The 26,842-nt window shown below is 40.2% G+C and overlaps 1 protein-coding gene and 1 long non-coding RNA gene across 5 annotated transcripts in view; one reads left to right on the top strand and one right to left on the bottom strand.

Moving 5' to 3' along the window:
- Positions 1 to 26,842, bottom strand: part of LOC108961998 (uncharacterized) — a 105,504-nt gene that overhangs the window by 69,794 nt on the left and 8,868 nt on the right. The window contains exons 5-15 of the long non-coding RNA XR_007778468.1: positions 26,437 to 26,576; positions 24,580 to 24,719; positions 19,052 to 19,119; positions 17,992 to 18,742; positions 17,180 to 17,313; positions 15,907 to 15,972; positions 14,600 to 15,563; positions 12,757 to 12,964; positions 11,570 to 11,619; positions 10,489 to 10,581; positions 3,311 to 3,477 (exon numbers count right to left, since the gene is read on the bottom strand). This is a non-coding gene — a long non-coding RNA (uncharacterized LOC108961998). The remainder of the gene's footprint in view (positions 1 to 3,310; positions 3,478 to 10,488; positions 10,582 to 11,569; positions 11,620 to 12,756; positions 12,965 to 14,599; positions 15,564 to 15,906; positions 15,973 to 17,179; positions 17,314 to 17,991; positions 18,743 to 19,051; positions 19,120 to 24,579; positions 24,720 to 26,436; positions 26,577 to 26,842) is intronic.
- Positions 8,179 to 26,842, top strand: part of IL16 (interleukin 16) — a 30,559-nt gene continuing 11,895 nt past the window's right edge. For 2 of the 4 annotated variants that reach the window (XM_030228319.2, XM_050978694.1), the window contains exons 1-10: positions 8,179 to 8,547; positions 12,593 to 12,998; positions 20,583 to 20,719; positions 21,354 to 21,486; positions 22,979 to 23,072; positions 23,509 to 23,651; positions 25,449 to 25,559; positions 25,932 to 26,046; positions 26,244 to 26,317; positions 26,411 to 26,624. In XM_030228319.2, coding sequence (XP_030084179.2) covers positions 8,498 to 8,547; positions 12,593 to 12,998; positions 20,583 to 20,719; positions 21,354 to 21,486; positions 22,979 to 23,072; positions 23,509 to 23,651; positions 25,449 to 25,559; positions 25,932 to 26,046; positions 26,244 to 26,317; positions 26,411 to 26,624 — 1,477 coding nt within the window. In that variant the 5' untranslated portion in view covers positions 8,179 to 8,497. Of the gene's footprint in view, positions 8,548 to 12,592; positions 12,999 to 20,582; positions 20,720 to 21,353; positions 21,487 to 22,978; positions 23,073 to 23,508; positions 23,652 to 25,448; positions 25,560 to 25,931; positions 26,047 to 26,243; positions 26,318 to 26,410; positions 26,625 to 26,842 lie in introns of those variants that run through there. The other 2 variants (XM_030228318.2, XM_050978693.1) reach the window with 1 other exon arrangement.

The following is a 26,842-nucleotide window of genomic DNA, read 5'->3' on the forward strand; positions in this document are numbered from 1 at the left end:
TCCATTTTTTTTCCAGAATTTTCTTTAACCTGTCTGTCATTTCCACTGTGCTGTGTAACTGAAGGCTATATTCTTTGAATATTTTATTTTTCTTTAAAGAAGCGATACAGAAAAATATATTCCTACATGAGAACTAGGTAGGGCCAGTATCTAACAATCTGAAAAAATTTTCTAACAATTTTTAAATTAAACATTACTATGATTGCCTACTAGAGTTCCAGAGCATAGATCCAAGCAAGCCATTCAAATGCAGTATTTAAATCTGCAAATCTCTGTATGAACTAGCCTATACAGGAAATCAGTAAATTGCTCCTGAGTCTGAGTCTCAAAGGGAATACGTATTTGTTTAGTCATGTATTATAAATAACATCTGTAGACTTGAAACCTTGCCAGCATTATTAATGCAGCGTTCACTTAATAGGATCCGTTATTTTGCGCCTCATTAGTGGCTGATCGAGGCAGTGTGAGCCCACAGAAAGAGGTGCAGGCTGGTGCAGCACAGGGTGTATGTGCTGTGCTGTCCCTGCTGCCAGTGCAGCCTGCTTGGTGCAGCTGGGGAGCCCAGATTTGGCACCCAGCTCCCGGCCAGCAGAGCCTTGGGACACGCAGTCACTGCAGGGCTTTGGAGCAGGATTGCTGCCAGGGTGGAGGTGGGGACAAAACCCTCCCCTCTTCCCCCATGGTACCAGCCTGGGAACAGATGACATAAAGCTGTGGGGCTGTCAAATTGCCTCAATTTGTTCTGAAGGACTGACCTGACAGGAGAGGTGTCTTTGCTGCTTTTACAGCTCCTGGCTCTTAGAGAGCACCAGGGCTGTGATCTGCTGCTTTACTTGCCTCCTGCTGTTCTAATATTTCTGCTCTTTGCATTACAGCATGGCACATAGTGCACCCTGTGAGATAGCTTGCATGCCTTATCATGTGGAATAAGCTTTGTAGGCAATAGATTCTGCTTAATAGGAGGTGGGTTGAAAGGATATCATTCCTTGCCAACAGCAAATTCTAGTTGTTTTCTAAGAGTAGTTGTTAATAATTTTGTGCATTATCCCATTAAAAAAAGCAAACAATAAACACTTAATTATCTTACTGTACTTTTCATCAGAGAAATTCTCACCCCACATGTCCAGAAAAGAAGGTGACCACAAGGCCATAACCCTCTTTCTTTGATGAGGACAAGGATTCAGAAGTGAGGAAAGCAAACCTTGGGTCAAACCAGCAGGTCACCATCAGAGCTGGAAGATCTCCAGACTCAGAGTGTTCAGTCAAAAATGAACTGGGGCAGATTTTTACTGCTTTATAGTGCATTAGATGTGGTTGGCAAGATTCAGTTATGGGTAGTTTACTTCTTTGCCCAAGATTAATGCTGAGCCTAAACTGAGATTGTCAAAGTCTTAACATTTTTCTGATACCAATTTTATGTAATTATGGTCCTTTCCTTAAGACAGAAATAAGGAAAAAACCCCTCAACTTATGGAACCCTCAAAGGTCTAGGAATTCTTAAGTGTTTGAGTAGTCTTTAAAAGTTGATGAATAAAAATAAAACATTCAGAATCAGTTTAAAAGGTGTTGAAATAAAAAAGAAAGAACCAGAGAAAGAAAATCCTGGATAATATTGGTGTCTTGGAACATGATTTTGGAACATATTTTTGTCTTGGAACACGATTTTGGACAATTACTTGGGAGTTAAATCCCAGAAGAGGCTGCTCCCTTTGGGAAATCCAACTGAGACAAAGAATATAGCATCAGTTCTTATGGAAATCATTATCAGGTATTCTCTGGGTCAAAAATGAACATACATAAGAAAAGGACACCTGAAAAATTTGCTTCCCTGAGCACATCTGTGCTGCAGGGTTGAGGTCATTCAGTGGCCAGGTGCACCAAACCTTCTCTAGGAGATGGATTGTGCTGAACCTCAGCACACTGTTTCACAGCAGCTCTTTGAGTGTCTCCAGCCTTTCCAGAGAGTCAGTTCACAAGTCAGCCCTGAGTCTGGAGGAAGAAACTCTGTCCCTCAATCCAGTTTATAGCTGGTTTTCCATGATTCCTTTCACTCCATGGTCCTCCTACTGATGTTCATAAAAAATTCTGGGGAAGTGATCATAAGTATTTACTGTGCCATAAAAGCAACAGTCAAGCTCTTTTGGGCCAACACAGAATAAAGGCAAATGAGGACACAGTGATGTTTAACAGAAATGATAACTCAGCAGCATAACAATCTGTCTGAGCATACAGCAGGTTTTCAAGACTGTTGTAATAATGTCCTTACATTCAGATTTGGTGCTTATTTTAAAAGATAAGCTTTAGCTGGAGTAGGAATTATTTTCATCAGTACAGGAATTACAGGTGAACATTTTTTCTTCAACAGGTTAATCATACTGGCTAATTAGAACAACAACTTCTAGGCTTGAGAACTCATTCTGTAGAAAAATCTAAACCAAATACAGGAATCCTCAGCTGAGATCTCTCAGCCACTAGCTCTAAATTGTTTAACATTGGATAAGCTCTGCTCTGGAGGTGTAGACTGATTTCAAAACATGGAAGCAAAGTAAACTCCCACAGACACTAAATCCTAGACTGGATGGAGGCTGCAGCTGACCCCAGCACCATTTATCACACCTATGATCATCAGATCTCATGAAGCACCAGAAACATTATGTTTTGTGCTTTACCAGGGACCTATTTATGTGATAGATTATACTCTTTCCCTCATGGGAAGCCTGTAAAATACTCTGATTTTTCTGTAATGCTGGTGAGTGACGTATGTGGTGTGCACTGCCACTAAAGTCAGTGTTAAAAGCTACAGTATTGCCAAAAAACAAGTGAGCTGCCTTGGAACTTTATACTGTTATCTTCAACCCCACAAACAAAACTAGTCTGCTCAGCTTCATTCTGATTGTCACAGCCTTAGAGATAAGGTACAGCAGCAGAAATGTGAAGGGTCCTCAAGACTTTTCTAAGGCAGATTTAAGAAGCAGTCTGTGTTAAGTAGCTTTGCCTCTGCCAAGCTCCAGGGATGACAAATACTCAGAAATAGCTGCTGCTTAAGCCTTGTGCTTAAAATGACAACTCTACAAATGTGGTAAAGTCATTTTATTCATACACTAATATCTAAGAGAAGAGGTTGTGTAATTCATCACCAATCACTGACAAAGCTAACTAAAAAAACCCAAAGAAACAAACAAACAAAAAGCGCAAACCAAACCATAACAACACCCCAAAACACTGTGCAATACCTTCTACCCCTCAAAAAGCCCTAACAGATAACCCAACCCAACAATCCCAGCCACCCAGAGAGGACTGTGCATGTTACCTGTGAAGTGCTAAGGGATGACAAGCCCCTGACTCTGGTGAGCCTGAGATCAGATTGTTGGAGCAAGTGATGCCTGGACCAGAGTGTAAAATATGGAGCAAATTCTGCCTCTGGTTCTTAGGTGGAATAAGTATATTCACCTTTTCGGTACTTCTATTCATTCACATCTGTTCAAGGAGTAAAGAAGGCAGCAGCAACAAACACGACAAAATCCAACGAGAATTCACAATAACAGGTTAAACAAAAGGGCAGGTCTAAATACACTTTTAACTGAACTCATGAAAAATAAAGAGAATTTTTTAAAATCATTTTTGTAGGCAGAATCAATTCAGTTTTCTTTTGCTGTTGATGTTTTTTTCCTTATAAATCACAGTTTGGCTATTGATAATTCTCCTTTCATTCAGCCTAAAGGGGCCTTTATGTATGCCTACAGTTTAGGGAACTATAAATTAAAGGAAATACTAAGTCAGATGAAAAAGGAGCATTATGTGGAAAGAAAGTAAAGTCATAACTTTTAAAAATATTTGTTTAAATTTGAATGACACCATATAGGAGAGCTCACATAATGCTTTTACTACTCTGGTGCTGCATTAAGTTATAAAGTATGTATTGGTCAATGGTTTAAAAAAAAAGAGATGGACCTTTTCTTCAGTACTAGATATTTAGCAGCTTCATAGCTGACATAAATATTGAGTGTTTCTCAAAGACCAGCATAATTTCACACCTAGTCTATGTACACACTATAAAAATATTACAATAAAAATACAGATCACAACACTTAGCTGAAAGGGTACAATTTTTGCCTCATGCACGTCTCCATGGCTACAGCCAACAAATTTTACACTCACAGTGCTGTACTTTTTCAATCACACACTCTTAACATAATCACATTTGTAAATCACATGGGCTACTTTGTAAACAAACATTGCATGCATAAAGTAATATATTCTTCATGGAGTTCAAGGATATGTTCTCAAGATGAGGTAAAAATACTTTTTATGGGTGTACACTTAGTATTAGACCCTCTTGCATGGAACTATATAAGCAGTATTTTACTGCTCATCTCTGGGGCACTGCAGCAAGAGAGGTTAGTAATCACAGAGTGGGAGTGCAAGTCATGAAACACAAATGTTTCTGGCAAGACAAGGTCTAGGAACTTTTATTTATTCACAGGAAAGCAATTCACTTGAAAATAGTCTAGGAGGTTGCAGAGCTGGATACCATCATAAAATAGTCAGGTAATAAAGTTCACAAAAGGATGAGATTTTTTTCAAAAAGGATCTGAAGCACAAGGAGGAGTTCCAAACATATGAAAGCAGTGTGAAGCTGGAAGGAGGGACAGAAGACAAAAAGATAAAAGTGTGCAGAAGATAGAGGATGACATCAGTACAGAGATCAATGAGAAAAGTATTCCACAGAGATGTGACGATCAGAATATTTTTCCTAGTACAAGAACTGAACAAATCTTAGAGGCAACAAATTTCAAACAATTAGAAGGAAGTACATTTATATGTAACACATGAAACTCATTGCCTGTGCATACTCTTGAAATCAAAACCTTAATGTGAGCCAGAAATGGATAAATTACAGTTATATTACACAGGATTAATTTCATGTGTAGAAGGGAAAAAAAGTCTTTGTGCTTCCTGGCATAAGTTAGGTTCTAAATAATGAAAGGAACTAAAAAGAGATTTACCTAATTTGACATTATGCAATACTTATCCAGGATGGGGTAGCTGTAATTCCTGCTAAAACAAGACTACCATATAATATATCATCATATCATCATATCATGATATGTCCAAGCATTCTGGAATAATTAAAAAAACATCACCCTACTCTACCAAGGTACTCAGAAACTCTTTCTGAAAGCAAGCTCTACCTTGATTTTTTTTTTTTTTTTTTTTTTTTTTTTAGTTAATCCCTTTAAAACAATTGCTATCAGTTATTGCTGGAGAAGGATACTGGATTAGCTGGGCTAATATGGTGACTCAACATGCCATGTAGCTATGTTTTCATGGATGGAAGGGCAGTGTGAAAGTCATGAAACCCAAGGCAGAGATGACTAATCCAGCCTGGTTTAGCAGCAGTGAGAGAATGGATTGTCCTGTGCAACATAACTAGTCTGGAACATGGCAAATGTGAAAATTGTGGCTGTGTTTAGGGCAAAAGTAATTTATCAGTTTGCTGAACAACATAAGGACAGGATAAAAACTTGAACACTCCAAACTACTGGCTTGCTTTCATATGAACATAAGCAGTATTTGGGGTTGGGTGGAGATCAGGAGTGAGGCTGTTCCATCATTACTTAAATCTGCTTTGCCCAGTACTAATGTCCTGTTTAAATTTATACATTCCTTTTTGGAAAAGGTTATCACCAGTAGCAACAGGCAAAATATTTAGTGCTGAATAGTCTGCATATTTGTCGTCTAGAACCCAAACCTGTGTATGTGGAAAATAATTTGGAGAAAAGAGGGATCAGCTCCTGTATCTGCTATAGCTCCAGACACATCCAGATTTTAGTAATGCAAAAGAGAAGAATTGCCATAACTATTGAGTGCAGTGGCTCTTCTCTTTCCTTTACCCACTGCCAACAGATACTAACTCCAGACATCAGAAGAGTTACTCCATTTGTGGTAACTATCCCATGGCAGGAGTATCACTCTATCTGTAAACTGCACTGTTTGACTTTCATTCTGGAGCAGGAGTTGCTGCCCCTTCTGTATGCTATTCCCTTTATCTACAGATACATATTTTCATCAATTCACTCAGGGTAAAATCTCTGTCTGACTGCAATCAAGGACAAAACAGCTAACTTCAAAGTGCTCATGATTTCTGCTGCCTTCTTGTTCCATACATTCATTATGGTTTAGATTTTAAGTATTTCCTTTTATTTGTTTGAACACTCTTTATTTTACCACATTCTTTTCCTGTCCCTCACATGAGAAGGAAATAAAGAAACCACACTGATTTGCCTTATATTTCCTACTATCTCATAAAATTTTATCAATGTAGTTCCTTTCTGCTTAGGAGAGTCCATATAATTTCAATCTTTTAATACAAAATTCCAGCCTCTGATCAGTGTTCATTGCCCTTTTCCTACTACAATCCCTTTGAGCTAAGTAATGAAGATTGACCACAGTATCCAATATCAAAGCCTACCATTAATGCAAGAGGCAGGCACAGTAGAGGTTCTCCCTCTCCTTTTCCTCATGGCTTCTAAAAACCTGTTTTTCTGTTCACCACTGGGCACTGAACAATTACTTTACAGAGAAGATGGAAAAAACTGAAAAGGTTAGAGTAAAGCAACATGAAAAAACAGCCCCTCCTTGTGATATTTATGTTTCTGCTGCTGGCCCTGGCAGAAGCCCAGACTTGGAATGAACAAAACTCCCAGTGGTTTAGGGACTAAATTATTCAGCCCATAGTCAGGAAATGCAAAAGCATGTGACAATGGGAAGAAATAAAGCAAGCTTTCCAATGCTTTTGAGCTTCCAGCTCAATCAGCTTGGATCAGAACTCAGGGACTATTGAGAATTTGTGTGAATGAGTTCTCTATTGCTAAACAAAAACATGTGTGTGTTGTAGTTAAAGACAGTAAAGTGGTAAACAGTCTGTGGCTTTGCTTCCTTGTTGATATTTCTTTTTTACAGTACTAGCACTACATATAAAACCCCATATTATGTACAAGGCCACTGTGCTCTCTCTTCAAATACAGTGACAAACTCTTTCCCAAAATAAAAAATTAGCTCCCTTTTTCTCCTCCTTTCCAGGAAAGCTACTTCATAATTGTTGATCACTACTCAGTGCCAAAGCTTTGTTCTTCTCAAAGAGTTGGGTAATGTTCCATGTCATTTGTTAACCAGTGAGTCAGGTAAAAACTCTGTTCCTCAGAGAAGATTTCCTTGGGGAATGAATTCCCAATGACATAGATGTTTGGAAAATTATGTCAAATTCTCTCAATACATGTTTAAAATAAAGAATGACCAGAATTGTGTTATCATGGACAGAGTATTCCAGGATTCCTGTAGACACTGTACAGAGCAGAGATTTCATGTTCCTTTTTCTCCCAGTATGAAATCATTCTCATGGGACATATGTTTGTCTTTACAGTCTATGTTTTACCTAGAAGCCATAGGATCACTAAACATGAGCCCCTCTCCCTGCAATATTTTAAACCTCTTCTATAATTCCTCTCTCTCCTTTGCAAGGTTAGCGATAGAGCAATAAAACCAGAACATTCAAGACACAGAAAACAGAGGGCAGCAGGTATCTAAGCACTTTCATATTGACCATTTCCATGACCAGACAGGGCCAGGTTTATGATCACATTTTCCTGAAAAGCATGAGATTTATGATTTGTGAGAACACTCTAAAGAGGCCTGACTATTTCAATCAGCTAACATTAACTGTTTCAGATACAATGTTTTCTTTTCTGGATTTTTTTTCAAATTAACAAACACCCTATGCATCTTATCACAAATTCATTGAGAGCAAGCAGGTTTTTGCAGCAATTTTGTTACCTGTCTGTCTGAGCACAACTGAGGATCGACAGGTGGGGATTGACATGATCTGCATGAGAAACAACAATTTTCTGAGTCCTTGATCAGGTGGAATCACAAAGTTGCAGTCTAGCCCATAAAGAGCTAAGTATTTAAGAATTGGGAGATCAAAGAGATTGTGTTCATGGTGAACAATACAGGGGTCTGGCATTCAAAAGTCGTATCTCTTATATTTTGCTCTTGGAACAGAATTTGTCTTTGAAACTCTTACTAGCTTACTGTTAAAATATCAGCTGAAAAATACAAGAAACTTGCTTGCCATCTCAGTCTTCCACAGAAAACCTTCACTGGATTAGCACAGACTCTGCTGTTGCCCCAACTCCCCTCAGGTGGGTTTAACATGCCTGAACCCCATCAAACCTTGGACCAGAGTGCGACGGGTGAAAACAAATGACACAAACTCCTTAAATGGTGGTGCCATGTCTGGGTAGCTGGGAGCCTGCTGGAAACAGCTTCCCCAATACTGCATCCCATTGCTTTTGTTTATCTAGCCTTGCTGACATTTTCTTCAATTAGGAAACAATAGCTCCGTTCCAATGTACTGAGCACAATTACTGAAACTGAGTCACGTGGCACCAGGAGAGTGTGTTTTCAATTATTCACTCTGTCTTTTTTTGCCAGGCCTATGAAGAGGAACAGCCTTCTGCAGGAGTCAGGTTTGTCTGCCTCGCTGTTGTAAGTTCCTCCTTTTCAATTTTTATTTTACCATTAGGGTTTTTTAATTATAATTTTTTAATTCTACTCTCTGAGAGTTTCTTACTCTTTATTAGAAAATTTCCAAATCTTTAGTTCTACCTACTGTGGGGAAACCCTAGACATCTGCAACACTTCAGTGCTAATAGTACTGCGCAGCAATGAATCTGAGTAAGATCACAAGATCTAGATTAAATTAGGATGCAAGATCTAGATTAAAAGAGGATGCTGCTAGCACTTGGTAATGTCAAACTCATCTTGTTCTTGCTAGTAAAGTCCTGTATTTCCTACTGTCTGGTTAACAGCAGAGCATTCGCATTCAATCTGGGAGCTACACCAAATTATTTGTATCTTGTAAATGCTTGGTTTAATATCCAACCAAAAATTTGAACCAAATGGCTACAGCTCAGATCATGTATTTTGTTTGCAGAAGACAGTCTGAGTTTGGGCTTTTAAGATTTAAGGCTGGAAAAATAAAGCTTGGGGGAAAAAGAAAAGAAACATAGAAGGAACATTTGGTTTGCATTACAAACCACAGACAGCTTCCATCAGGCAAGCTGGAGGTATAAGAATGGCAAAAGAAAATGACAAGCAGTGAGTGCACTGGAGAAAAAAGATGAATGGTTTGGAGAATTAACTTTGAAGTAATTGTCCATGGCCATCAATATCTCAAATTAAATTTGGTGGAAGATGGCAATGAATCATAAAGCTTCTCCGGTACTTGTGATGTTGTATGCTGTGTAAAATAGCATTTCTGGTTATTTTAATTGGAAAACTTATAGACTATGTTTTTCATACCTCCTATATTTCTGTCACTTATGCAACCCTGAATCAGCAGCTCTGGAAGGAATGTTGCCTTAGTTAGGACTTGTGATCTAATACTTATAGCAAGAGCAAGTATTTAACTGGAAGTCTTCAGGTCTAGTGGGTTTATTTTCATGTCTCACTGTGGGATTGGGTAAGTCATTCAGGCTTAAACTTGGTCTTTGAGTGGATGGAGCTCTCATGGGGGCAGGGGAGGAGGAAACAGCTGATAGAGCAGGGCAAAGAGTTCTCTCTGCATAAGATAAAATTCCTCAGGAGCATTACAGGGGGATAGGAAAGGAGGATGCACTTAGACCTGTGTTTCCTTCACTGTTTCTACAGGTGCTTCCATCGTCCCTGCATCCCAGATGTTTAGCAGAGCCAGAGACACCTCTTGGACATTTAGTCTGATGGCAGTCCTCAGTTCCATTTAGAACTGATGGCAGCTCTCCCTTAAGCCCACTAGCTTCAGGCAGAGCAAGAAAGAACTTCATTCTAGCATACCAGTCTCCAGAGAGCTGCATTCTGACCATTAAGCTATCAAGTCATCTGCTTATCCAAATGCTTAACAGCTCTTTTAAAATTCTTCCTCTTTGAGAAAAGTAAGAGTGTGTTTAATGTTTGTACAAAATTGAAATACTTGAATGAAAAGTGTTCTTTTAGTTTCCCCACACAGGCAGGATTGTTTAGGTCTGAATGTGCAGCTGGGGTATATTTGTGGTGGTGTTACCAGCGTCTAATAGCAATTTCCAGTATCACTGATCCCTATAGCAGATTTTCAAGTGATGTACATTCCACTCACCTCCAGCTCTGTTGCTTCCTACCAAGGTGCTGAGAGTAGAGGCTTGCAGAAATTCCCTTCACCCCAGCCATTCTTTCTTTTTCAACTCCACATTCTGGTCTAATGGGCCAGATTGCATTTTTACACTTAGACATACAGGAAACGCATCATCACAGGCTTTAACGAGATTAATTTCCTAATACAGTGGAGATGCTAACAGGGATTTCTGAGTTCAAAAATTTAGTTCATGTACATGATGGTAGACTAAGGCTTTAGGCTTATCAAAACACTAAGAAGTGGATTTTTAAAAAGTCACAAACAAGATCTCCAAACCTTACATTTGTGTGCTCTGTGTCACGGGAAGGCAGCGTGGCTGTGCTGCTGGGCAGCTCTCAATCACTCCAAACCCCTCATTCATAAGAGAGGCTATCCTGAAAAAAAGAAAAAAAGTAGAATGTTCTTTGAATTGAAGGGGATGGAGAATATGCAAGTCTAGTTTGACCCTGAAAGCTTCCCTCATGCCAATGTCAGGGAGGCTGGGAGCCCAGTGACTTCCATTCCCCTGTTCCAATCCAGTGGGGTCAGACTCACACAGGTGCAGAGAGGATCCTCAATCCGACACACAGAGAGGGGCAGAATGTAGCCAGCTTTGGGGAACTTGACATACTCTGGCTACTTTCAAACTTTGCCCTGAAATAGTGTCTTGCTAGGAAATCTCTGGAGTTCCAATAATCAGGGAATGAGTTGCTGAAGCATTAGGGATTTTGTTTTGGGAAAAGAGACATAAGGGCTGAGCAATAATAGGACTGGTGTGATAGAAAATATCATGGAAAGATGAAGCATTACCTATCCAAAAACACCAGAAAAGACTGCACAAATAAACATCCTTCTCCCTGGGACATCTCTCCTGCACCTGAAAATTGTTTTATTTTTACAAATTCAAGCAAATTCAGATTCATGCTGAACTGTGGATTTCTCCAGCAATGCCATATAGCTTCTTTAGGCAGATGTTCAGTGGCATAGTGTTTATCATCTGCTTTTGTTTTTCCTGTTTAATTTCATAAGAAAAAAAACCCAAGAAAAATAATCCTGCTGCTTTATTACCAAGCTGACTTGGATTTATTATCCTGGCTTGGTCTGAGTTTGTAGTCCTGTGTTTATTATTGTGGCTGTAAGGAGCCTTTAGAAAATCTGCCTCTTTTCTTTCTGTATCACAGTGGAACTTCAGGTACAAAGTTCATATATATATATCTGCTTAATTCTGCATAGAAACGGGAAAAAAATCCCCAAACCAAATGAAACAACCCATTGGACAAACTTTTTCTCTCAATAGGATACCTGAAAGTGCTTTTCAAACTACATTGATTTTCAGTTTAGTGTATAACACCTACAGAATCTTTGATTTATGCAAGTACTTACATTTTAATTGGTATCTTCTCTAGAATTACAACATTGGTATCAGTTAGGCTCTGTGAGGAAAAGAGAAAAGTTTGTGTAGTAAATATTATGATAAAACTTAGGTGAGAAAATCAAAGTATTTTAGACGTCCTCTTGTTGAATTTTTATTGCTGACACATGCCTACCAAAGCATTTCTAGAAAGTTTTTTGGAGAGAGTTTTAACCACTTTGTTATCTTAAAATGCTCATTACGTTACTCATTTTACAAAAGCTCTAAATTTTGCTATATTTTGATTGTATATATTTTTTCCAATTTATCCTAATTTTATATGTTGAATCATGTGCTGAAAGAAACCATTTCTGTAATAGGACACTTTTTGATTGATGTACTGGAGCTGTATTCCTTTATAGAATTCAATCCCTAATCAGATATTCACATCTTAAGTGCTTCACTGGATCCTCCGTTACTCTTAAATGCACAGTCTAAAGTGAGTTCTGGTTTGCAAAGGTGGAAGTTTTATGGCAGCCTGACATTCCTTACTCTCTCAAGGCTAAGATCGACTTTTGCTAAACCACTTACAACTCGGATGTGCCAGGCAGAGAATTTAGAGTTGACAATTTGATTAATCTTCTTTGAATTATAGTGGTTTCATGAATCAAACTTCAGAAGGAGCTTCTTCTTTCCAAATAATATTAGGAGGATAGAGTAATGCTTTTAAACTATCTTCCTTTTCAATTTGGGATTTCAACATGCAAATTCAGCAGATGCCCGAAGCAAGCAGACAATGGCAGCATCACAAACATTTATTAAAAGCACTCCACTCTGCTTGGGAAACATGGCAAGAGAATGAAAAGGTGAAGGAAGATCTAGGAGAGTTCTGCACAGAAGCAGAATTAGCAAGTCATGAGATATCACGTGGCTGTTCTCAGACTGAAAGGCTCTGTTGATTCGATTTATTCATTAGGGCTTTCCAGTAGCGTAGGTTATTAAGTGGGAGAAAGTAGGGTATATTACAACTTACTTTTCTATTTCCTTTCCTGGAGGATATTTAGCACCACAGAAGCAGAGAAAACTACTGAAAGTATCATGCCACATAAATGGGAGAATGATAGGAAAAAGAGCAGCAGCTCTCTGAAGATGGATCAAAAGAACAATGCTGGGAACAGGAAGTCAAGAAAGTTTCGCTCCATTTCAAGATCCCTCATACTCTGCAATGCCAAAACCAGCGATGATGGGTCAAGTCCCGACGAGAAATGCCCTGATCCCTTTGAGAACTCTACCAGCTGGGGTCAAGAGGATTTTGACTGCTGTCCCAGAACTCAGCTGCCATGCACATCAGAGGCAGAGGACAGCCCACCCAATCCTCCACGTGCGATCACCAGCATCCTCCAGTCCAAAGCTGCAGCAAATGAGAACTGCAACAATACAAGAAGAAAGTTCCTTACCAAGGTAGGCAACTCTAGTTGTGCTGTGTATTGTAATGTTTCCCACTGCAGTAGTTCCTAAATGGATTAATTAATATTTCTCAGGAACTTAGGGTTCTACTTGGCTTTTTCAGAGCCTATGAACCTGCAGTATTCCTGCTCTGCATAAAAGGCATGAAAATATACTGGCTTCCCTGCTGTGCTGTTGCACTCTGCTGATGCACAGTCTGCTGAAATCAGTGCCTCTAGGCCACTATCAGTGTTCAGACTAGTACAGCTGGCGTGTTCCATCTGCAAGAGACTCTTCAGCTCAAAATATAAACCTGTCACTGTAGCAAAGTGCTCTTGTAGCGTGATACCATGATATCTCACAAGCCATGCAAGCATGAATTATATTAGTACTGTGTCAGACACGGGAGAGTCAGTAGACAGATGCTCTTTCTCTCTGATTCAGGGAGAAGGTAGTGATGGCTCTAAAACCACCAGAGATGTCACATTTCCTAGAGATGTGAAAAGTCTAAGAGCCTCATATTAGAATGCTATTCTTTAATCAGCTATGTGAACCCTAACAATCTGAAAAAATTTTCAGTCTGAGCAATATATTTTAGATGGCTTTAGAAAGTTCTTTCAGTAGGATAGCCTAATTTTTCCACTTTCTCTCTACCTGTTGCTGTGATGTGAAAAAGGGACCTCACTGCAAGTGTCATCCTGGCACCTCCTTTATTACCTTCTGTCTTTTACCTGTGCAGATACGTGCTTATGTGAAAGAACTGATTCTTTCACCAAAATGGTTGTTCTTGTATATTCTATTTTATTTTCTACAAAATGAAATATAGATTGGCTAAAATTAGACATCTATGTCTAAACACACAGTGGCAGAAGTGGTACTGAAAATCAGAATCTCCCCTTACCCTTGATAGTGACCCCAGTATGCCCAGCATCACAAAGAATGCAGCAGGATGAATGCAAGGTGTTTCCACCCGTGGCAAAGCCCCAGCAGGAAGACAAAACCAAACCAACTTGCTATTGCACTCAGACAGAAAACAAGAGCCAAGTCCCAAAACTCAGTCCCCTGCAAAACCATGCCAAGTCCTCCTTTTTGGAAACAGTCCTTATGGACCCTGCTGATGTCTCCATGAGTAAAGCAGGAACTGGCCTCTGTGCACTCCACATCTTTTATTTTCAAAAGCTGAAGCACTTATGTGTGTGTCAGCTGCCATAGTCTATTTCCTTGTACATGTCCTAAGTGTGCAGGGCTCCAATAATTGGTGTGAACCATACCCACATGCAACTCCTCAGTATATTACTTCAGACTGGAAGTTTAGATTGCTTTTATAGCTGGCAAGCAGCTAAAATAGGGATCTGGGGAACAGAGTAAGTCCCACAATGCCTTTGCACATATAAAACAGAACTGCTAAGGATATAAATCCACTCTTAGGCTGAAGCATCAGTGTGACTGAAGAACATGTGTCAGACGCTGACATAAATTAGTCAGCAGCTCAGTCCCTCACAGCAGCATTTGGGTTGCTTAATGGTGCTGTAGACTATGAGTACCATTAAATTCCCACTCCAGAGCTCCCATACCAATCTAAACCTCTTCAAATGCCACTTACTGATCTTCCATACCTTTCAGAGTCATGGATCAATGAGTGATTCTAAAGTCTTATCTTGGCTTGCTACGTAGGATGAACATTGGTGACAGCCACACCAACCTGTCCTGTACTGTTGAGGCTTTTCCCCTAGAGTATGAGGCAGTGATCACTACCTTCCATATGGCACAAGCCTGTCAGAATAATCTTCTGGACCATATGTCTTACAAAGCTTAAGCCTTCTCTCTTTAAGAAGTCAAACAGGCATTTTTTCATGTCCCAGTCTAATTCTCTCTCCTCCATCTAAATGTGACACTTCAGAAATTCATGATGTGTGACTCAGAGCTGAAGAATCCTTGTCTTTGTTCAAGAAAATTGATTCCATTCTTTCTGTGGTGCTCTTGAGGATATTCCACTATTCTACTTTCCAGCACCTCCAGCCCTAAGCGTGACTCTGAAGGTGTTAATTACTCCCACAAAAAGGAACAACTTAATATTGCTGTCACAAGGAAGGAGAGAAAAATGCCTAAAAGTGATGCATAATTAAATGTTCCCTGTGCATTTCTTCTCCAGAGTAAGGAGGAACCTGTAACATCAGTATTCAAAAAGCAAATTCCTTTTTTTCTGTTGAAAACTTTAAGTGCCTCTTTGAGCCATACTCTACTGACTGCATGGGATTCACCATAAACAATAAATGATTAGCAAATCAGTGTTGCAGGACTACATAACAGAGGTTTGTTTTTCCTTCTCTAATATTTTGTCAGCAGTGAGAGCAGATGAACGGTCTTTCAGTTCTTTTGGCTTCTGTGACCCACTGTTCACATATACTGACTATTCCTTGCAGTGTCTAGAGGCCTAGGGTTACTGGTGTGACTTGTTCAGACACTTTCTGAGAGGAGGTGAGCTTGGTCTGGTATGGTGGACTGCCAGCTGGCCTATGTTTAAACAAGCAGATCTCCTTTACAGTTTGCTTCTCACAAAATCAGCAATTTTCACATGGCCTGAAAGAAAAGAAACCAAGGAAATGGTAAGCAGTATCTGATACCCTGAGCATGGACACAGCAGACACTGTGAAAGATGTCTTTGCCTGCTCAGACTGAAATCACTCCAGTTGGAGAACTGCGCAGAAATAGATGATATCAGCTTCTTTAGAGAACAGCAGGCTGTGCAAGAAGCACTTCTACTGCTCCAAGAAGCATTCCATTACATCTTCCCTACACCCCCAAAACCCTGGGAAGCTGAGAGCTTCCAGTGGGCTGGTAGCAGGGTTGAAGTAGCATCTAGAATAAACTAGAATAGAAAAGGGCTGAATTCACATGAAATAAATACAGGAACTAAACTGACCTGGCTGCATGGCTCTACTTGGTTCTAGAAACTTCTGCACCCTTTCTTCCTGTAGTCCCTGACTCTCTGCTTGAAGGAGGGAAAAGGAAACAGGTAACTTTGATCATCAGCAGAATATAATTTTATTAACTTCTCTTGATGCAAACACCAGTTAGCTGGCCCTTTGGTACCAGGACAAGTGCTATGGCAACAGACTGTAATGTCTCAAACACAAGCCCACGGGCAGGATGGAAAACCAAAGCCAGGAGAAGAGACTGCATTTATTTAGATATTTATGTGTTCTCCTCAGTTTTCACACTTCTCTCTTTCTGTCTGCCCAGCCTTCTTGCTTTTGGTGCACATCACCAGGTCATCTTCAAAGCAAGCTGGGAGAGGAGCTGTTCCATTAATGCAGCATGTGGTGCAAAATGCAGGCCAGCAAAGGCTCCCAGGAAAACACACCAAAGGGCAGAAGACAGGGGAAAGGTCCTTCTGTAACATCTGATGTGCTGAATTGTCAGTCTAAGGCAAAGCTTGATCTCATGCCCTGCTCCTTGCATCATCCCAGCTTTCCAGCTTCTGCCATTTTACTGGTTTCAAAGGGAATATGCTGCTGGGAAAATGAATTACACCTACTATAAATATTTTTAAAAGACCAAGGCATTGGGCTAGTGTACGTCAGAGCCAGTGGAGTGAGTTTATGCCAGACTCTGGATCTTTCTGTCAGAACTGATGCAGAAAAAAATTGCTCCTTGAAGAAAATCCCCAAAGACCATATTCTCTCAGAAATCCCAGACTTTTCAGAGTCATAAGACTGTGAAAGACCAGAAAAACTAAATATTTTAATAAATTATTGTACTGCTATTAGATATATTTTTCCTTTTATTTTTCTTTTTTTTTTAAACCAGCAGTCAATTAGCTCATTGTCATGCACTTGGTTAACTGAGTCCAAGACCTTACTTGAACTAGCCTTGTATAACATTTCAATTCAGACAATCTAACTACTGTGTCTTGCTTTAAGAGTGCACAAAAGTTTTTCAGTTTTCCACAGATGCCATGGTTACCCTTATTTCTAAACAACATCTGGAATTAGATGTTTTGAGATGAGACTCTGGGTTAGAAATGTCTAATGAAGGCATGAAGGAAAAAGGAATCTTTTAAATGGCAGATAAAAAACATCCTCAGAAGCTTTGCATTTTGGATGACAAAAAATGGGAACAGGAAGAGAGAGTTGGCCTGAATGTAAAAATTACTTTTCCAGAACAAAACACAAGAAAAGTTAATCTATTCTCACCTGTGTAAAATTCAAGAAGGCTCTTAAAGTCCTTTAATTTTTATCTTTCAGCCAAGCAGACTCAGTTTAAATACAACTTTTGCTTTGAGTGGAACTTACAATGCAGATAAAAGTTTCCTCAGAGTCCTGAAGAGCTGGAAGACAAAGCAGAGAGTTTATTCACTGGCAGAAAATATATGTTTAAATATATGTTCTAATAATGAAGAATCAAGGCTGACCTAGAATCCACCTGCCCCCACCTCAAACCTGACAACCTTCTTTTAGCAAATTTTCAGTATTCACTGTATTTAGACCTACAAATCACCTTTCAAAACAAACAGAACACTTAAAAAAGGAAAAGGATGTAAAAATAAATCCTTCCTTGATTCTTGGAACCATCAGCAGTATCTCTATGCATAAAATAATCAGAGACAGGAATAAAAATATTAAAGAACTAAACGCAAAGCAAATTGACTGCGGGCACAAGAATTGGTCAAACATTTATTTTTCTGAAGAACAGCTTTTATTAATTTTCTGTCATGTTGCAATAACTTGGATATGAATATAATGATCTATATCCAGGACCCAAAAAATACAGATGTTGACAACATACAGATATTTGCCACATGTCCATAGACCAATAAAAACTTATTTTTTTAAGTAATTCACCTAAATGAATTGCAGCAATTATTGAGACATGGAGCTAATTTGAAAAGTAGCCCAACTGGGTAATATGACTACAAATCTAAACAAAAAATTGTTCCCAGGATTTTTCTGTTGTGTACAAGGGATTTAACCTCTACTTTCCTAGTGACTAAGTGCATGCAACTTACAGTTCTTGGAAAAATCTTCATATCAGTTTTGATTTGGTGATGTTTCACATGGATGTCCCAATACAACCCAGAATTTCCAGCCTGGCACGTGTCCCATTGTACAGAATACAATCTCTTCCCCAAAAGACTTTCATAGTACTGCAATGAAAAACCTCAGAGCCAAACCCACTGCTCTCTGTGATGTCCTGTGAAACTCAGCAGACACACAACACTTTTGGACAATTAATTAGGAGGATATTTATAAACATGATGAACACAGTAGCTATATACTGTGAATAAGCTGTAAAAAAGGCAGAAGTCAGCTTTTAACAGAGATGAGTTGGGGACAGTCTGAAAAGGCCTATGAAAATCAATAAAATGAAGCGTGGAGAACAGCTGTGCAAAGTTATGTGTGTGTCTGACAGGTGTCTGTGAGAAGATATGTGTATCTTTCAAGGGAGCATTTCACAAGAGTCGGGACTCCTAAAAAGAGAAGCTGGCAAGTCTAAACTTGAATTCTGACTACAGGAAAAAGAAAGAAAATTACTTTTTTAAACACAGAGTTTTAAATACCATTATTCTTTCCCAATAGCCCCAATCCACAAGGAGCTGACATCTCAGAAATACTCAGCCAAATGGCAAAGTAATTTCCTACCTTTAATGTCTCTTACATCTCTTGTGTTTTACAAAAGCACATCACCTTATTGAAAACCCTGTGTTTCAATGGATGCTCCATGTATGCAGAATCTGACCTGTAATGTCATGATCATACCTGAAATAAAGGACAGTGCAGACAAACAGAAAAGGGAACTCACATTTTTTGCTACTTAAGGTCTCAAATTTTAAGGCATCAGAATGTTAATCTTTATTTTGTTACCATGCCGAAGGCTTCAAAGAACTGCCATAAGATCATTTAAAAAATGAAGATAATGTAATCCTGATTTCAAGTAAGTATTTCCCAAGATATTTATCTTGGGTGAAAAGTAAATATAAAAGCTCCAAAACTAATATTAGAGTTCAAGCCAATTGGTTTAAGATAGAACTCTGTCCATGCTTATATCCTTACCAACACATTACTCACCAGAAAAATTCTTCAGGAACAAAAAAGGCTTCGTAAAATTCAGACACTCCTCATTAAAGGCAGACAATCTGGAATGTAAGCAAACCCATAGAGTTAACGAGTCAGTCAATACAAGTATAGCCCTTATCCATTACCTACTGAATTCAGCCCAGGGCCCCAGGTTAAGTATTTCATTCATTCACAGCCTTAGATTTACTCTGGCAGGTTTCAGAATGGGAGCCAGGCTTCGGCAGTCAGCCTGAAAGATAATGACCTTTATTGACATGGCTGTAATTTGCATTTTGTGTTTGCTGTCAGTTAGGAACGATGCAATACCTATTGATTTTTGGTGAAGCAGGACAATGATTCTCATCCTCAGAGCTGGATGAACCCTGCCTAGGGCGGAAATGAAGCCCTACTGATAGTGAAAGTGGCTGCACAGCTTTCCTTGTGCTCTCAGAGGACAGCAGATTACTGGAAATAGTTTATGCACTTTTACCAGGGGCCCTGGGAGCAACACAGACAGTTGACCACTGTTATGTTTTGTGGCCTGTCCTAACATATGAAATTTGCCTCCCCTTCAGAAATCTATACCTCAGTCATACAAATCTCTTGGGAACAAGCCTGGATCCAGGATACACTGAGAGCCCTCTTCACTTTGTGGAGTATGGAGAGGCTGGCAAGGGCAGAGGAGGTGGGTTCAGCTGGGAGCAGAATAAGGGAGAAATGAATGATTCTCTTGAATCAGGAGAAATACTAAGCAAATGGAAAAGAAATTGTGTGCTAACTTTCCAGCTTTCCTCGTCTCTTTAAAATTTTTAGGTGTTCACATTTGTGCCACAGGAGTGTATTTCCTAGTCAAATGTGTTGTGCCTCATGTGCTTAGTTGCTCCTTTCTTTGCTTTCCATATATGTCTCAAAGCACTACTTCTCCTCCTGAATGGCCCTGTGTTAATGATTCATAACTGCATTAAAGATATGCTTACAATTAGTCCTCCAGATGCAATGCAGACTACAGCAATTTCAACCAGTCTGGAGTGGACAAAAAATTTTCCACTGCTGCAGACCTCCCTGGTCCCCTGCCCCCACTTAGCAAGTCAGCAGCAGGGGTGGAGCTTCTAGTGTTTTGTATACACTTATTTCACTTATTTTCCATTCAGACCTCTTCTGTTTTCCAGAGCATTTAATTTTCTGGCATGTGTTTATTTTCCTCCCTGTCTATTCTTACAATAGTTAGCACAGGCAAAGTTTACCCAGTTTCTATGAAAAGTCTGTTATTTGTTCTCTTCCCCTCATGCAAAGGGACACTAAATTGTAATTCTTCCCTCTTGTAGCCAGAAGCCACTGAAGTCCTAAGGATAATAACTTCTGTAAAACACTTACTCTATAACACCATTGTTTTTTCTCAAATGGACAGTGTTAAAGGCTGCTGTTTCTCCTGGGAGGCAACCTGGTTCTAAGCCTTTCTTAAAAAGGTTCAGAATAAGTGTAAGTAACTTTTAACAGCTTTTAGTACATTTTTGCTCATGCAACCTTTCATCTTCTGGATCAGGACAGCTGCATCTGCAGGCTGTGTTCAACATCAGGGAACAGCAGCTCAGGAATCAAGCTGTCCAGGAGTCCAAGATGTGCATCTTTCTGGAAAGGGTTAACAGGCAGCCATGTGCCTGCTGAAGGCCCAGCAAACAGGTACAGTACATGTGGAGTTATTACAGAGACATTTGTTTGCACAGAGTTTGCACAACCAGCTTTTTGTGACATGCTATGCCTTGAAGCTCAGTTCCAGAGAAATGTTTGGGAATCATTCCTTACATTGCTTCCAGTTGGAGACGCAGGTTAAGATTGTAGAAAAATAAAACTGTGACCACTCAGGGATCTATGCTGCTCAATTACACCAAGAAATAAAACCTGGAAGGAGAGAGAGTGTATGCAACAAAGTTTTCAAATGGTGATCCCTTGTTAAAGGGCACTGTAGGCTGGCATCAGTCCCACAAGGCCACTGGAAAGCAACGTGAGTCAAGGTTCCTGACAGGAAGTAAATGCAGTATTAATTTTTCAGTGCAAGACAGTGAGAAGGGAGGAATATCTTGCCTAAATGTCAGCTGTGTGATCACCAGGCAGCCAGTGATCACCAGGACTAGGCAGAAGAGAGCAGCAATTGGGAAAAATCCTAGCAGGGGTTGGGATGTATCACACACCAGGGCACCTCATGGCAGCCCGGGTAGAGGCAAAGGGAGAGCTGCAGCTGACTCCTCAGATAGTGAGACAGGGATATATTATTCTGTGTGAAATAATATACAAATGTGTCTTTTTTTCCTTTAAGGGATGGTTGCCTGAGCCCAAGGGATGAACTGTTAGCACTAAATGTACAATCACTGAAAGACCTGTCCAGAAAGGAGGCTGAGCCTCTCATTCCCCCCCCAACACGGCTGGTGAACATCATCATGGCTCACAAAGTAAGAATGAGCAACTGTGGGGTGATTGGACATTTACTTTAGAGAGGAGGGGAATTTGTTCATCAGACATTTGAAGATGGTTTTGCCTTTCATGACAAAACCCAAAACCTCTTGTGGTCAGACTCTGGTGACTTTCAGCACAGCTTTTTCCCAGATAAATAGAGGCTGTGGGGAAGCCAAGGCTCTGGGAAACTCTAGCAAGGGCTGTTCAAACCCTTCTTTTAGAAACACACAGCTTGCCAATATTAATTTTCCATTTAGAAGTTGAAGAAAGGCAGAAATGGATTTAAGGGAAGATCCATGAATCCCAGAGAAGCCAGAGAGAAGGCCCTGTAACAAAGTAGTTCTGTGAATCTAGGATCCATAGCTAATAGCCAAGACTTTTCAAGATAGCTAGCTTGGCAAGAGAAACACTGCAAAATCATTTTCAAAAATCATCTTTAAGGATCTTCTCCGTGTTTCTAGTTCTGAAGAGTGCCCTAAGGGAAAAGCCTTAGTAGGATTTTGCTACTTGGCAATACCCCCACCTGCTGTCCAAGAGGAAAGTTAGCATTCCATCGGTCTTGTATCTCCAAACAGAACTCCTGAACGTGCTCTGACACTGCTCCTGTCTCAGCTCCTGCAGAATAACACTGAGCAAAAATCTGGCATTTTGTTCTACTTATATCAGTTTCCATATGGTGTCTGTATTGAGTAATGCTCTTCCTTTAACTGGGATTCCCTCAGGATCAAAATAATTGTGTCATGGAAATAGGATCAGAATCAGGACTTGCAGGAACCACCTAGAAATTATTCCTAAGATCAACTGTTATTCAGATGTGATTGTGTACTTATTTTCCACCAGTTCTAACAACCTGCATTTAGAAAGCTGAATGTTTAATTTACAAGCTTTTAAATGCTAGAATCAGGGGCCATATTCTCAAAAGAAACAGGAGATTCCAACTGGAAGGTACTGATTTTTTGGAAAGCTCTTAAACTTAGCCCTCAGAAGTTTTTGAATGCTCAGATTGTATTTTGACTAAAAAACATCCATCTGAATCAGAAGTTAGACACATATCCACCATTGCCTAAAATGGGATTAAGAATTTTCTTCTTGAATGTAACACCTCCCTAAGGTGCTTGAGTACCTGAAAAGTATCAGCTACCTCCAGAAATTAGATAAGCATGGCTATATCTTACCCATCCATCAATCTGTCTGCACCAACTGGGCGTGTCCTATTAATTTCCTGTTCATTTTGTCTAAGGACCGGAATCTATTTCTACCTTATTAATTTGCCATAATCATTTTAATAGCAAACTTTTGAGCTTCATTCCCCTTTATCCTCCTATTTATTTTAAATAATGAATTTTGCTCCATGGTTGGTTTTTTTTTTTTTTTTTTTTTTATTTAGGCTGAAATCTGTGCAAGCCAAGTTAGAAGAAATTTGTTTTTTAAGAATAGATCGCTTTGGAAATTTCTTGCATAGCAATGGGTTTTGTTTGTTTTGTTTAGGAAACATCAGCACGTAAGGACAGGCCTTTGGAAATACAGAATGGTTTTCTGCACGGTAAGGCTGCATGCCAGCGGACTCGCAGTAACTCCACCAGTAAGTTGCAGAGCAATAATCTGTTTTCTTGCAAAACTCAGGGTACTCACACCCATTGTGTGATGGCACTACGGTGCTAAAAGAAATGTTGAATGTTGTCCAAATTTATTCTGGGATCCTTAGCTAAGAATTGCTGATGGAAAATCATCAGCTGCTCTATTGACAAGATCCTGCATCTTAGTTTGGTGCATAAGGTTTGCATTTTATGGTTTGGGACCGTTTTTTATGGTGTATTCTAAACACTTTTTTGGTAGGGAATGCATGCTTTTTACTATATTTAACATCAATTGCCGTCGCCAAAGTGACAACTGAAAACATCAATCCCTTCACAGAGAGATTTAACAAAGGGAAAACCATTTCTGAGTAATTTACCTAACATGCCTGTGCTGTTTGTCCAAGCCTTGCGAAGTAACTCGGCTCTCTGCCCACCCGGCAGGTGCGAGCCCGCTCTGGGCCGGGGCTGTGGAGGGCCCGGCGCCGCGCCGAGCTGCGCCCCTCAGGGACCGCCCGCCCCACGCCCTCCACGCCGGCCGAAAGTCGCTGTCACAGCAGCTGGACTGCCCTGCGGGGAGAGCCCCGGTGAGTGCCACGGAGCTGCCTGAGGATCACGGACAGGGCTCTCTGCATGACCATGGCAGCCGCTTTCCTGCCAGATGCCCCTGCCCGGCAGGCCCTGCCGGGGGCATGGTCACTCTGCCTCCTCTGGTTCCTGCCCCCAACATCTCCTCTCTGAGGGGTGGGAGAGCGGCAAAGGCTCCGTGCCAGCAAACTCCCATTTCTCCAGGTTCTCCCTCCCGCTGCCCAGCAGGTTCTATGGTGTGGTTAAATTCCCTAGGGTGGTTTAGAGCACCCCGCTCTGAGCCCCAGTGCCAGTGTCCCCTGGCACCTGCGCTGGCCCAGCCATGGCCACAAGCGGGTACGGACTCACCATGGTCCCCACTGAAAGAAACAGATTTAAACACCTGTTAAAGGAGGCGGGAGACTTGCTCCTGTGCTCTCCAGAGGGATGCCAAATGATCCATCAGAGGCTGGGACAGGTTTGGGGGATTTATGGACAAAGGTCCCCGGGCTCAGACCTGGAGGAGGAGATGGAGGCAAAGCTCCTCACGCTCAGCTCCCACCTCCCTCCCTGCCTTCTCCCGGCCCATCACCCACCCTGAGGGACCCAAGGCTTTAACAGGAATAAGGAGGCTGCAAACCAGAGCACAAACCCCAACCAAACCACACCTGAGTGCACAGACTGGTCCTCAGGGATTCACTGGGTTTCCTTCTCCTCAAAGCTCCTTCATGGCATGTGCTGCCCGTTTGAAGAGGCTTCTTAGCAGCATGGTGGCTTTGGGTATTGCTACCCACCACAAAGAGAAATAAAAAATACACCTTCTCACATAGAAGCAAAGACATTTGAAAATTTCCTGTTTCAGATTCAGAAGACCCATACCAGAATAAACAGTCACCCTGGTCTGACAGAGGAATGCATTTTGGAGAGTGTGTTTTTGGTGTTGCATACCTGTTCATCTCTTAATCCCGTTCCCAGTCCCATGATGAGTAGATAATCTGGTTTTCATGTCAAAATTGAGACTCTTGCATATGCAGAAGCCATAATTTCGGCCAGTTTTTCACTCTTCAACACCTGCTAGTTTCACTTTGCTGCATAAAAAAAAGAAAAAGAAAAAAAAAAGAAAAAAGAAAAAAAAAGTTGAACTCTCAGATACGTAATGAGTGCAATTAACTCTGACCCTGCTGAACCATAGCTAGCTTTGGGTAATGACTTCTGTCAGTGCTTAAATTATCTTGTAATACCCAATTCCATGTTGGAATAGGAGCTTTTCATTAAACATTTCACTAAATATTTCATTAAAAGTTTATTAAAATGGGGCAAATCTCAGAGGCTGAATTTAGGAAATGCTGCACAAATTCATATTTTGGGGAAAATCTGAACACATGTTTGGTATGTGCCAAGACAAAGTTTTTAGTCACAAGATGAAGGAAAGATTTTGAATGTCTTGATTCTAGTTCAGTTCTTGAAGGCAAAAATGATAATACTTGTTTATGTCCCCTAATGACCACAAATGGGGTTTTGGCATGGGGACTCAAGCCAGAGCAGAAATATATATCTTTCTACACCATTGCACCACTTCAAGGACCAACATCCTAATTTTTCTCCAATTTAGTCCCTACAATACAAATTCAGTGAGCAGAGTTTTTCTGAATTACTAATGGCTTATGAAAATTAAAAGGATTTAAAAAAAAAATTAGTACAATCAGTTATAAGGAGGAAAATTTCAAATAAGCAAGTTGCTGCAATGTATATTCAAGAATTCCTGCTTATGCATAAAGGAAAATGGTGGTTTTTGGTGGTTTTTTTAATGTTCACAGGCAATTTCGAGGCCATCCAGATCCCTAAGTACAGCACAACTGGTGCACACAACCTGTGGCTCACAGGCTTCAGTGATTTCAAACATTGTATTGATGAAAGGACAAGGGAAGGTAAGACTGGCTCTGTTGATACTGTGAGTTTTACTTTACGTCACAAATGTGATCTGCAATGTGCAGAGAAGTGACTGCAGGTTGCTACTTTTGGGCTGCCAATTCATACCCAAGAAAAAAAATTAAAAATAATTTAGACACCTTCCTATGTGCATATAATAGTGAATTAATTGATTGGAACAAACAAAAAGCAAATCATGAGAGGATTCTGCTGAAATTCCCATTTACTACAGGAATGTGATTGTCTCTTTTTTATGTATTATACTACTCCACTAACAATACTGCCCATGTAGGTAATGCAGAAGAAACTGCAAATGAACTGTTGTGAGAACTGAACATGGGTTCTCACACACTTTTTCTTCCATAAATTAGGGTTTAGGCTTCAGTATCGTTGGTGGCAAAGACAGCATTTATGGACCAATAGGCATCTATGTCAAAACCATCTTTCCTGGTGGAGCTGCTGCTGCTGATGGAAGGCTACAAGAAGGTGGGAGATACCTCTTCTCTCCTTTTTCCACTTGCCAAAAAATGACACTGAAAGACAGATTGAAGCTGAAATGAGTCATAAGTGATTTCTACACCTGCATCCATTTTTGCATTAGTCCTTTGGAGTGCATGTATTTTATCATGTAACTTATTGCACAATGCAGTAATAGTAATATAATTTTTTCTCTTTCAAAACAGGTGATGAAATCCTGGAACTGAATGGAGAATCCATGCATGGATTAACACATTATGATGCTTTACAGAAATTTAAGGTTATGTACTCTCCCTCCAGAACAACCTCTGGTTTTAGACACAATGTGCATGTGAGCTCAAGCCATTCACTCACTGTCTGTTCTTTCCAGCAGGCCAAAAAGGGTCTTCTGACACTTACAGTCAGGACAAGCTTCAGCACACCTCATTCTGCTTCCAGCTGTCAGTCACCCCTCTTGTGTCAGTCACTGAGCTCCAGTACATGCATAACCAAGGAAAACAGCTCTTTCAGCTCAGAAAATGCAGCATTCTCCTTAAATCCTACAAAGCCCAATGACAGGGTCATAATGGAAGTTACCCTACACAAAGGTGAGTGTTGACATTAACTGAGCACTGCCAACAAAGCACTGACTGACAAACTGCTGTTCTTTTGCTCTCTGAATGTCTTTCCTCACAAACCTGATTCTTTTCCTGAACTAAGTTTTTTAATAGACTAAATTAGATCTTGGTGCCTGTCAGTGCTAACAAGTATCTATCAACAGCAGGATTTTGAACACCATCTGTCCTCAAGAGCCAATCACTGAGGA

This window comes from Serinus canaria, chromosome 10 (genome assembly GCF_022539315.1).
Source record: "Serinus canaria isolate serCan28SL12 chromosome 10, serCan2020, whole genome shotgun sequence".
NCBI lineage: Eukaryota > Metazoa > Chordata > Aves > Passeriformes > Fringillidae > Serinus > Serinus canaria.